The 12,867-nt window shown below is 40.6% G+C and overlaps 1 protein-coding gene across 1 annotated transcript in view; it reads right to left on the bottom strand.

The window, feature by feature from the left end:
* LOC105281158 overlaps nucleotides 1-12,867 on the bottom strand; it is a 316,155-nt gene that overhangs the window by 25,240 nt on the left and 278,048 nt on the right. The window contains exon 5 of the mRNA XM_011342200.2: nucleotides 6,665-6,802. Within this exon, the coding sequence (XP_011340502.1) occupies nucleotides 6,665-6,802 (138 nt within the window). The remainder of the gene's footprint in view (nucleotides 1-6,664; nucleotides 6,803-12,867) is intronic.

Consider the following 12,867-nt stretch of genomic DNA (forward strand, 5'->3'; position numbering starts at 1 on the left):
ATGAATTCAAATTTTCGTAACTTGAAAAATTACTTGAAGTATATGTTTTATACAAGAAGTTTGGAAAATAGCTAGTATTCTTCAAAGGAGATTACGTAGATAAAATCAAATTCTATTAGCATTGTTCAAAGATAAAGGCAACTAATTAAACTTTCTGTTATAAATCGTACATGGCGTAGATAGCATCACGATGAAGAAAGATAAAGATTGTCGCTAAAATTGATTCCACTAAAACTTTAAAGTAATCGCTGTTAAGTAGTGCAAAGAGCGAGTTCACTAGCCAAATTTAGAATGTAACTATAGAGAATTATTCATAGAAAGAAGCTTTAACAGTCTATTCTACTTGAAAATGGATAAAAGAGCGAAAGAGTATTTAAGCGTAAGCTACCAAGTCGGGTGTTTTCTCGACTTGTGCGAAATGAATTTTGTCAAGGAAGGAATCGTTGCTGCATCAAAAAGAAGAGAACTTGCCGATCATTTACATGCGTTGCATTGGATTGGACGGAAGATTATAATGCAAAGTTCGTCGGTTTCTTCGTGAGATCGAGGGACGGTAAAGGAACGGGATCTGAAATGAGGACGAGTTTATATATGGTTTACTTCCTTGATTTATGATCCCAGCATGTTGTTTGCAGCGCAAGCGTAGCCCCTTCTTTCCCTTCACCCGCATCCCTGGTAGTGTAACATTCTTCGTACCCAGGATCTGGATGTCCTGGGATTATGCGAGCATTACGAAGCGTATTTAGCATAGTATTACATCGCTGAAATGTTATCCTTTGTAGTGACTGCATATACCGAGCGCAAACCATCTTACGGAATAATCCGATAGTCCGAAGACGAAGAATCCAAGATATCTGGGAGTGCCGTTGATTGAAAGAGGAAACGCGATCTTGTTCTCCGGGAATTACGTATCGTGTAAGACAACGTCTTATCATAATAACGAATTTTCACTCTAAAGTACGAAATAATCCTTCCCACTATCAAGCTTCGCAAACTGTCGCGCCGACACATCGCTGAGGGTTTTTCGTCGATAGAAATACTCAGCCGATGCAAGATTCTTTCATTGGGTAACATCAGTTGTACGAAAATGTATTATACAATATGATTTTGCACAATTTCTACGTGAAAGAATTTTTCGTGGATTTACACGCCGCGCCGTAAGTTTGCGTCGCTTTATGCGCCGTCTCCTTGTTTTAATTGTCTCCCATCTAAATGTCTGGCGCTCCGCTTCTCGCCATTTATTTCTGCCTTAATTAGAAACGTCCGATCTTCTTCACCCACGTGCTTATCACTCTTATCAAACGCTACTGCGTTATAATGCCAGTAATTCGCATGCGCGCACCCGTGCACTTGAAGGGTTTAATAAAGCGGATTCGCGGCCACTTCTGAATGCAAGTATGAAACGTTTCACCAACGTTTTTCGTGATATAGCCGAAGAAAAATGCATAATGCTGGCCAGATAGGAAATAACGGAGGTGGAAGAGGAAAGGGTTGCGAGAATTCAAAGCCCCCGCGCGCTACTGAGCGCTCCTTTGTTATACCGCGTCAGGCCTTCCTTTTCTCTTCTATCCTTTTCAACCCCGCCACATTCTCTTTTCCCCTTTCGACAAACGCGCTTCCACCCGTCTCCACTCCTCCGCATTGGTCGGCTGCGGTTTTTATGTATCCGGCTTAATAAAACGCTCGGTGCACTCTCTCACACCGTTACACATGGCGAGCACCCACCTACGTGTAACTGCTTTTTTCTAGTGCTTTTTGTCGCACGAAGACGTGAAATATGTCGAATGCTTTTAGCTCTTTATAAATCAGGCAAATTCCCTGAAGTGCGAAATGTTTTTGTGCGCTTAATATTAATGGACCAATCGATTTGCTAGTAATTCGCGATCGTGTTGAGAAATGTATCTGAAAATAAAGCTCCTGCATACCTATAAAATAAAATATTTCTATCTTCTTCAATTTTTCATTCTGTTTTCATGAAAAACAAAGGTATTTTATAAGAATTCTTCACGGGAAGGAAGTGTGTAAGAGCGGAAAGAAAGAAAGAAGAAGAAAAAGAAAAGCAGCATCTAACAAGCAAGAATAAAAAGTCGATCGCACGTAATTACGACGACACGATTTGAATATTAAGCTCGTCCTTCTGCTTCGTCCTGTATACCTCATTTCCGATTCTTGATTACGTTTTTATATAGTACCTAGTGTCCATTAAGTTACAGAATCTCAAGACGAAAAAAGAATGTCTCGATGCGAACAGCGTAAGAAGTATTCCTCCCCACAACTCGGTTCCTTTATTACGCGACATTAACGCTCGTCGCAGATGGCCCGGGAGAAATTAAAGAAATTTGCATAATCGCGATACACCGCGCGTATTGTTACTCGCAACTTCAGCCAGACGTTTCGCTAATCTACCTTTTAATTAAGCAAATATGCGAGCGTCGGCGTTAGCGGATGTACCGTATGCATCTTCATAAGATTTCTCGTTGCTTTGCTTGCGCGGAGCAGCAAACAACAAACAACAACGATTTTTTTCCTCTTTTTCTTTATCTTTTTTCCGAGGGAAGATGAACCGTTACGAAGGCACAGGACAGACAGAAGAAGAGAATAAGCAAGACTTGAAAAGCCGCATCGGATGTTTACGAATAATCGTTTCGTTTAGCGACAGCTTTGTATTAATGCTCGGTTTTTGCGAAAGATCTCGAAATTGGTCTAACTTGGGATAAGACAGGGAATAAATTGGCCGCATAATGGCAACGGAATTGGTTCTTTACCACAGAGAATTGCTACAAGACACGCAGGATAGATCCTGACGCTTGCGATTCGTCTGCGTCGCGCTTAAACGCATTCGCAGTAGATCTGGAAAAATCGTCAATCGATCTAGAAAAAGCGCAAAAGAGTTTCGATTTAGAGAACGACTAATCCTCGGAAGAATAATTCTTTCTTGTATAGCAATAACTATTAAGGAGAACATTTCATGCTTACAAAATATTGAGTCAACCGGAAAGTCCGTATGGATTTTTGTAGCAAAATTTAAATGCAAAACTTTATAGTAAGAATTCATGCAAAGTTTTGTATTTGAATTTTGCTAAAATAATTCGCACGGATTTGATGGTAATACAAACTTTTGTATTAAGAATCAATACAAAGTTTTGCGTTTGAATTTTGCTAAACAATTTCGCATGAATTATTCAATCAATAATAACTTGTTAGAATATATGTATATAAGAATATATAATAAGAAACTTTACGCTTCATCGCTATTACGTAATATTTTATATCTTTATGTACTTTACATAAGTTTATATATAAATTATAACACAAAACTCTCTCTCTCTCTCTCTCTTTTAACGAACCAGTAAGTCAATTATGAAAAGTTATAGTAATTATTACTATGGAAAACATAATTTAGAATGTCGAAGTTTACAATAACGGTCTACGTTTTGTTATTCAAGTTTGAAGTAATTTATCATATTGTGCTTGTTGCGAGCGTTATTTAATTTTACAATTAACAATCACTCGATACGTTTAACATATTCTGGAAGGACGACGCGGAAACAGCTCGCAGGCGGACAGTAAAGTGAATCAGAGCGTGCTTTATGGAACGCAAGCGCGAAAGGTGAAGAATAGTGGTGTTTCCCGCCTTTTTTCTTTCCACGCGAAAAAATTCGGATCGCAATTACGGAATTAGTTCTTCTCCTCAGAGACGCACGATCCAGCGATTTCAAACAAAACAACGGAATACCGTGCTATTTGCGAATGTCGACGTCTAATTTTCCACTCTCGCGATTGTGGTGACTATTCGCGCGGCGAGGAAGCAACACGAAGCGACTGCAAATGATTTTTCCGAGTAGGAAACGTGCAAACAGGAAACGTTTTCGATTTGAGGACGACATATAAGGAGCATATATGCGCATACATGTAGACATTGCTGTTTCGTAGCTTTCACGCAGATGCTCAAATTTGTACTCTTGTAAAGGCTCTTCAAATAACTCCAATTTTGATTTAATATTTAATTTGCAGTAAAATGTTCTCCGCGGCATATGCAGAGATATTATTCTATATATTATATGCTCTAAAATATAATACAGAAAGAGAGAGATATTAAATAATAGAAGATTACAAAATTTATTATTAAAAAATATGCATGTATTTAAATTCTTTATATTATTAAAAAAGGACAGGAAATGTTTCACACTGCTAATACGATTATTATTAAAATGAAAAATTTCATTGTATAACTATACAAATAAAAAAAGAACAAAAGCAATTTAATCAGGCAATTATTCTATAGGGTACATTAAAAGCTATTCTATTTAAATTTGTAATTAAAGAACACACACATATATCTGCGTGTTGTAATCAACCATCACCTTTAACTCTCTCTTCCCAGAACTTTTGAACTCTTTTCTTTTTAGATAGATTTCCATTTCAAGTATATGTGATACACATCGCGTTTATTTGTATTCTTGTAGCGGGACACAAAGAAAAATGCATTGCGATTTCTGAAAGCTATAAGTTACACACATCGACATTTGAATATGCGAGATATAAATATTCCAGATCCCTATATCCCGCGTTTCCAATTTCACTTCTGTCATATAAGCGTGCAGAGATGAATACGTAAATATACGTAAGGATAGCCATGAGGGGTGAGACGTTCCGATATATCGGAACATCCGGGAAACGGGACAACGAGCCACATAGCGCGATAAAACGTACCTGACTTCATCTGGCCTGCCACGAGTTTCGGTGGCATCGAAACTCACGTCCCACCGCGTTTCGATTATAAACTGCTAGACGAGCGCGGCAAACGACGTAAGCATCGTCGATTTCGCTGGCGCATGTAAATCGATAGACATCGAAAAAATTGCGAAAAATCCGGGACCAGGATGGAAAAGAGGAAGAGCACGGAGAGAATGGGAAAAGCGATGTCAAAAAAAAATTGTTCACGCCCGTCGTAACGCCGACATTTCGGAGCGATGAACAATCACGATGGGTGTGAGCTTTTGCGAAAGCTCGATTAAAACTACCCATGAGGCCAAATGAATAATATCGACGTAGCGATCCATTTGGAGCTTGCAAAGATAGCTTCGTTACTTGCGCGCGCACGTTACGTGCAAGGAATCACGTTCGCTTGAAATGTCAGTTTACTCAACATTAAGTCTCGTTTCAGCTGTTTCAGTTAATTAACAAACGTAATTGAGAGTAAGAAAAATTTTGAAAATTTAAACAAACGTCGAAGACACTCGGAAAAAGAAATTTACAGGACAAAAAGGCTAACAGGATAAAAATATAATTCTATACTAATAATAATAATATAATAAAATAATAATAATATTCTATGTAAGAATCAATTTTCAATCTTTTAAAAATTTACATAAAATGTAATATGTGTATTTTCTTTAGAATTTAATGTTTCTTTCACATTTATTACTTGCATTGATGTCGTGCAAGTAATGAATGTGAAAAAAATCAAAGATGTAGAATATAATGATGAAAGTATTGTTTTGGGGAGGAATATAATAATAATGGTGATGTCTGACGATGTATTGATGGAATCCCATATACATCGTTAGATCACATCCGCGGATGACCAGTCGATTCCATCCCCATTCGCGGCTCTTTGTCCAATGCTCGCTCATGGATTCAACCCTCATCCACCCTTTGCCACCCGTCGCTCCACTCTTCGGGGCTCGGCGAAGCGGGTGGAGGGACGCAGATAACGGTTTTAATTCCGTACGAATGGATCGACGTGTGAAAAAACGGTAGGGAGGATCGTCGGAGAGGCGGATTGATGGACTGCCGGGAACAATGGTTAACTTCGGAAGTAATCGCTTAATTCCGGAATTCGAGCTAGCTCCCACTGTCCGGTTAGATCCCGTATTGCACGCTCCGGATCTTGCTCAGTTTCCCTTTCCTCCCTTTTAGCCGTATTTTATTATGCGCCAACGCAGTGTTTGCGTTAATCCTCTCGCACGGGTCATCTTCTTCCGCGTAACGAAGAAAGCTAGAGGAGGAAACCAGGAACTTGCTCAACCGTTTAATTGCATCGACCGTTAACGCGGCTTTCATTTTGCCGGCGATAACTTCCCGCAGAATTACTATTACTTAACTTCTACGTGTACGCAAACCGAGAAAATTCAAGATTCATGCACGAACTACACGCGGCGTGTCTGAACTCGAAATAAAATTATGAAAATGTAGTACCCCTCACGTCGGACAATTTAGGTCGCGCGTAATCACGGTGATTTCCCGTGACATACCCTTCTTTAGTGACTTCTTTCTTCCTTTTCTCTTTATTCATCCTACATGTCCCGCGATACGCAGCAATAAAGGGATCTTAAGAATTAAACTAGAACGAAGTAAACAATAGTACCCGGCACGACGAATAGCCGCTTCGCCGGTCGGTTCTTTCGCCATGACGAAACTTCTGTCGCTGTGGCACATTTACGAGGAACTTTTCTGAAAGTTATCGACGAAGGAAGCCGACAGTCTGTTCCATTTGCACTCCGTCGCCGGACGAGGCTGTTTTGCCTGGCGAAATTCATTACCGCAGTCACGAACGATTAAGAACCTTCGTCGAGCAGACTATTAGGAATTGCTCGTACAATCGTTCGTTCAGATATATACACAGATGTAATCGATGTTTCTTGCTCCAGTGCATACTTACGAGCTCCGTGTCTATGCCGGCGCCGTCCCGGATGTTCTCGTGATCGGCACCGGCGCCATTGACCATTCCAGCAGCCGAAGTGGTACCGCTCGCGCCTGCTTTTCCACCAGCACCTCCGGCTGGTGTTTGCGGTAAGCTCTGAAAAGCAAAAAACCAAAAAAGAGAAATCAATTTTAGGCGAATGACATTCGCACATATCCGATTAAACGGACGAGCTCATTCGCGCTACAGATAAAAATCGCAGCTGTATAATTCCGCAATATTCGCAAATATTCGCTAATACTCGTAACCGTTTCGCGCACGTTAAACACCAGACGACTGCGATTACGTAATATATTGATTCGAGAGCGATTGTGTCACCGCGATGAACGATTCAGCGAATTTACGCGGCCGTTGGGAGTTCGATAACGCGACGTGGCCCGATTTGTTTTCCGGCCGAAATCCACGCTGAAATCTCGCCTCAATTTCGCCTCAGTGAGATCGTTCCTTTTATTCGCAACGTCTTGAAGCTTTTCTCGAACTCCTCCTTGCTGCGTTCTATAGCGGGCAACGAGGCTGCCTCACCACGAGCGCCGGCTTTTACGAGGGGGATTAGATGGTGTAAAGGATGGTCGTAAAGGGAAATTTCGCTGAACGTATTTGCCCTGATCGTCCTGGCCGGGGTGAGAAAAATAGCCGCCGAGACAAAGCAATTTGTATGCACCGGGGAAATGTGTACGCGCGCGACAACATTATGTACCAGCAACTTCACCGCGTTTCGCATTAATAGAACGGGAGTTTCGCGGCGACTGCGACGGCTCTCCCGACGAAGGGGATTACCGCGTGGTCTTTAAATCAATTTCGCCGGCGTGATAGAACTCTTCGAGTTCGCGGTATCAGGATTGATCGCCTGCCATCCGCGCCCCCGGATAAGGGCGAAGCACGAAAACTATTCGCGTAACATCCGACCGACGCGCGTTCTCGGTGACGGGTGGTAATTTTTGAATAATCTACCTGCGGGCGTGTCTCGCGAGACGAAATGCGCGGCATTGTTAGCTAAGTAAGATTGATACGTTTTTAGTCTTCTCCCTTTTTTTTAGATCGAGTCTATTCATTCAGAAATTCGTTGACACGCTAAGACGCGACCCTCATATTTCACACTTTCGAAAGTTTTGAAAGATATCAATATCTTCGAACTTTCGAATTCTAAGATATCTTCATGCGATAATTTATGACATATCAGTTTCGCGATGTTTTGTAATAAAATTTTTGTTGGGTCAGTAGATCAGCTTTTATTCATTTTCAAGGACATTGTGACATAATTACATGTTTGATTTTAGTTTGTGCATCATGAGGATATAAATATTGTTTATATTTCTCCATATTATTCTTATATACTTGATGTAATATTTATATTTTAAAGCATCGCATTACAAAGCAACATTCAAATACCAAGAAGCATTGTAATATAAAGTGTGGATAAATAATTAAAAACGCTAGCTCTTCGTGAGATTGTAAGTAACAAAGAAAATTGCACATAATCAAGAAATGATACATTGCAATATTTTGCAAATTGCAGTATTGATCACGAGCAATATTGACCGTATTTCACATCCTGAAAGCCGAACGCAAACTAATAAAGAAAATAGAAAGGGAGAGACAAATTTACTCTCTATGAAAGAAACTTGCATTAAAAATGCTTTCAGGAGCGAATTGGCTAACCGATAAAGCAATATTATATGGTACTCCTAATGGCATGGGGCTTTGTACGCTCAAGTGGCACGGGCAAGATCTCGCGGGTAAAACAACGAGTAAGAACGTTTTTCGTCGGGCGAACTCCGAAGGTGGGATCGGCTATGAGAGAGTCACGGTTAGCCAGTGTGCCTCCACTCTCCGACTCTATCATTTCCCGGCGGCATCGTCATGTTTCGTGTATTGGTAATAGCGCAAAGTGCTCTTCTCGGAGTAATAGTGGCCCGAAGACGACCCTTTAAGCGACGTTCAGCACTTTACGATCGCTCTTTATAAGTACGTCTCACTCTGGTCGGTGTGAGCGCGCGCGTACATCCCTTGCCGTAATCTCCTCGAACACCAGTGAACCGATTCGCTTTTCGCGGTTTGGGAGAAAGAAAGCAGCCGGAGAGTGTGTACGAGGCGGAAATTTGCCCAGAGAGGCAGTCGCCGCGCGACCGCAGCGTTTTTATTTTCATAGCCGATAGAACGATGATTAAAGAGAAAGTAATTCCCGTCTCCTGATCGATCTTGTGGATACAACGTACAGGCGTCCTCGTTAGCTTTAGTAATAAGTTTTGGATTGTCAGCTCAATTTTAATTAAATCCTCTTATGGCTATTGCAGTTTGATAGAGAGTTAAATAATTTCGCGCTACATTTAATAACACAAAAAAGTATATTTTATTTATTAGTACACTGTTTTATTTATTAGTATACTGCCTTCTTTTCTGCATTATTGCTTCGCAACGACTTACATTTTTGTTTTGTTTTGTTAAAAACAACGATAACTGAAAGAGTTGTAATTCCTGTTCTTTGATTGATTCTTGCAAAATGTAAACATCTTCGTTGCCGCAATTAATAGTAGATTCTTCGCTCCATAAGATTTCGGTTCTAACGTTGCTAAATTGAATTGCTCCATTTTCAAAATGCGTATCTATCCATCATTCTGAGATTAAAGAAATGCATCAGTAATTATTCTTTTATTAAACAAACAGATAAACAGTAGCGGTACACGGAGAAAATCTGGGATTCACAGTAATAAGCGGTGAAAATACAGATTATAGGAATTGCTGGATACACAATTTATATACACATCCGTGTAGTTTACCCCGTGGAAATTGCGGGATATGCAGCTGGATTAATAAAAGGACAAATAATGTCTGCAGATGATTACAACAACATCCATCTCTCCTGGGTTTGTTCATTATTTTTCCATCACGTTTTTACACTTTCTCATTTTTCATTTCACTTCCGGCCGATAGGCAATTTTCAAATTTCCTAGAGAAACTGCCGAGCACGAAGTAAGGCCATAATGAAGCCAGCTTCTCCGCGACATCTTATATCGGCGCGAACCATCTCGGTCTTATCGATGAGCAACGAGCAGAAGGGAAAAGAAGGATGGCGCTTCGCAGTCACGGCGCGCATGAGAATTCTTCTAAAACTGAATTTCCTCCCAAAGACCATAAAGTGCACCATAAAAGAGCAACTAACGCGGTTCCGAGAGTTCGCGCGTAGTTGAAAGTGCAAAAGAGACCGTGCTCTGAAGTAGAACGCAACATGAGTGGAAAGAGATTTTGATTTTTGAACAAAGGATTTTTGATATTTAAAGAGAATAACTTGACTTGACTTGATCAGTAGTTATCGAACATTCGATTCGAACGATTGTTCACAAAACTGACAGTATTTAAGTAATTGAAAATGATAAAAACTGTTTCGAAAAAATAGATAATAGCAAAAGTCTGAAATGAATGTCGTTAATCATGATTTGTGAATAATGAGAAGCTACACGATAGTACACTTTATCATCATTCATAATCGTTTGGAATTATTATATCATTCTGCATTCTCGTTTATTTATTTCAGTACTCATTCTCGATCGCAACATGCATTATAAATAATTCAGCCTGTCCCTGGAAAACAGGGAATCGCGTACCGTTTTTCTCTTTTTTATCGTAATTATAATATAAAGAGTTCTATAAATACAACGATTCAATTATTCGTTATACCGGAGTAATTATTCAGGCTCACCCCATTAATCCATAAACGCCCTTCAGTTCCTCGGCGCGGCGGTCTCGCGACGTCTGATTATTTGCCGACTCGAGCTACTGCGCGCGTATATCACGTCTCGTGGCAACTCCCTTCTCGGAATATTTCTATGCGCGATACTGATCGTACGTTTTCCGAGAGGAAGCGAAGACCCAAATAGAGGAAACCTGCGGGGGAGGAAGTCAAGTTTCCGGATCGAAGATCGACCTATCGCGGTCTAGACGGAGTGCCAATACGTGTAATCCGCCACCTGTACCGTGGCGCAGATATATACACAGCAGCATGCACATATATAATTCCTCAAGAGGATGCAATCGAACGGACCTTAGTAGTCAGTCGTGGATAAAAATAAATGGATACCACCTCGTATGAAAATTACATCATGCGCGAAGATCGCCCAAATTGTGATGGGCATAAAGCGAACGGAGCGGTTAAAGGATGCTTGACCACTCCGCAGATCAAAGTATATATTCATTCTATAAACCCGCGAATATTGCATAAAGCATTCTCTTGGAAGATTGAAAATGCTGTGAATTTTATGTCCTCACGTTTTCCTTCGTCTGATGTGGGGATAAGTCGCGGGTACCCGTGATATATTTTCAGAGAGCACGAGTTCTCATAGTGAGGTGACGTGCACACGGAGAAATGCTTAATTTATCGTACGTCATAAATTTGGTTTTTATTGTTTTAGACGGTTCAATATTTGGCGCGAACAGGGAGGTGGCTCGAGTGCCGTAAATCTCGTTTACGTCGTGAGCTGTGGGACGCGTACAAGAGACGCGTTGCATTTTATTTTAAGCATAAGCGCATGGCTTTATTTTCATCGTAAGAGCATTTTATTCACTGAGCAACCGCCGAGTCAAGCGCCGGAACGGAAGGCGGAAGAAAACGCGCCGAAGGAAAACTTCCGAAAACGCGACGTTATTGATTATTTAATGCACCCGAGTGTTTAAGCCGAGAAAACGATATTCTGTATGCTTTGTCAAGACTGGTTCCCGTAAACCTGCCTCAAAAGCCTTTGCCGTGACGGGAAGCGAAGAAGGCAGGTGCACGCGTACTCGCGAGAGCACCGAAAGCATCGACAAAGGACGCGAAGGTGCCAGCTACAGCAAAGGCGAGTAAAATGTGAGGGAGTGTGAGAGGTGCTGAGAGAAAGGGAGATATTACAGAGTCGGAATGCTTGGCTGTTATTACTCGAGAAACTCAGGAATTTCTCCATTATTTAAGGAAGCCCAATACGTGTTCCGACAAAAGGTAAAATATTTCGCCTACGAGGCAGGATAGCCGAACAAATATTATGCATTACAATGGAATAACTTATATATATATATATATATATATATATATATATAAGTTTATATATATACACACACACATGTGGAATCAATAAAAAAGAAGAAATAATTGGACTTTATTTTAATCAATCAAATTCAATCAGCGGAAGTTATTAATTTTAGCAATGTCGATAATATTTGGAATAAACCAATATCGATATATTTCAATGAATAACTTAAACTTTTATTTCGTGTATAGTATTTTGTGAAGATAAAGTTTATTGATATATTTTTGTAGCGTCAAATATGAATAAAGCGTATTGCATATGTAATATTTGCATAGGATGCATATTCTGAATAAAGCAATATAGAAATTGCTTTGACATATTGGATTTGAGCTTCTAGTTGTAATGCAGTGTCTCAAAGCGAAAACTTTTCAGAACAAAAGAAGAGGAGATCTCTGTATTCCTTTATTATTGAAGGTAATGGGTCTGCGCGGAGTTTGTGCGCTACATAAATACATAACGTTAGGTACCAGAATAAGAAACTACAGTTGCATGATGTATGATCCTAGTTTAAAAATGATAAATCCCCAAAATTGCACAACACGGTAATGTATACGTCATATGCACGTATCAAATAGGTTTCTCCTAATTGGCGAGCGTAGATCGCACGAGGACGTTGAAAAATTCGGACTAAAATTCGCTATTCATGGCGCTATACACAAATACATAACGAGAGAACGAAACTCGTATAATAAAAGCTGCTTATTCCGTAGGATATCGGCGATATCATAGCAAACAGGCGTGTATATACGCGGGGGAAACCTTTCTCCCGAATAAAAAGACTCCGACAAAGTGAAAAGCAGGACAAGAGCCGGCGAATAGGAGGATTAGGCGGCCATGCGTATGAGACATTCTCGTCCCTGAACACTCGCGAGGGCACGATCCGGAAGCTCTCCGGAACGACTATAACGATTTTCACAGTAAACATTTGCCCATAGCTTACGCTTGCTCCTGCGGCTCAAGTTAAATTGCCTTCAAAATTGCATCTCCGTGGGCGACGCGCGCTGCGAGAGAACTCGAGCGAAGAGTATCGCCGCGGATCACTTGCATAAATTTCAGCCCTAAGCCCTGGCCGAACTCGCGCAACGGCAGTCGCACGTGTAATTA

This window comes from Ooceraea biroi, chromosome 5 (assembly GCF_003672135.1).
Source record: "Ooceraea biroi isolate clonal line C1 chromosome 5, Obir_v5.4, whole genome shotgun sequence".
NCBI classification, from domain to species: Eukaryota; Metazoa; Arthropoda; class Insecta; order Hymenoptera; family Formicidae; genus Ooceraea; species Ooceraea biroi.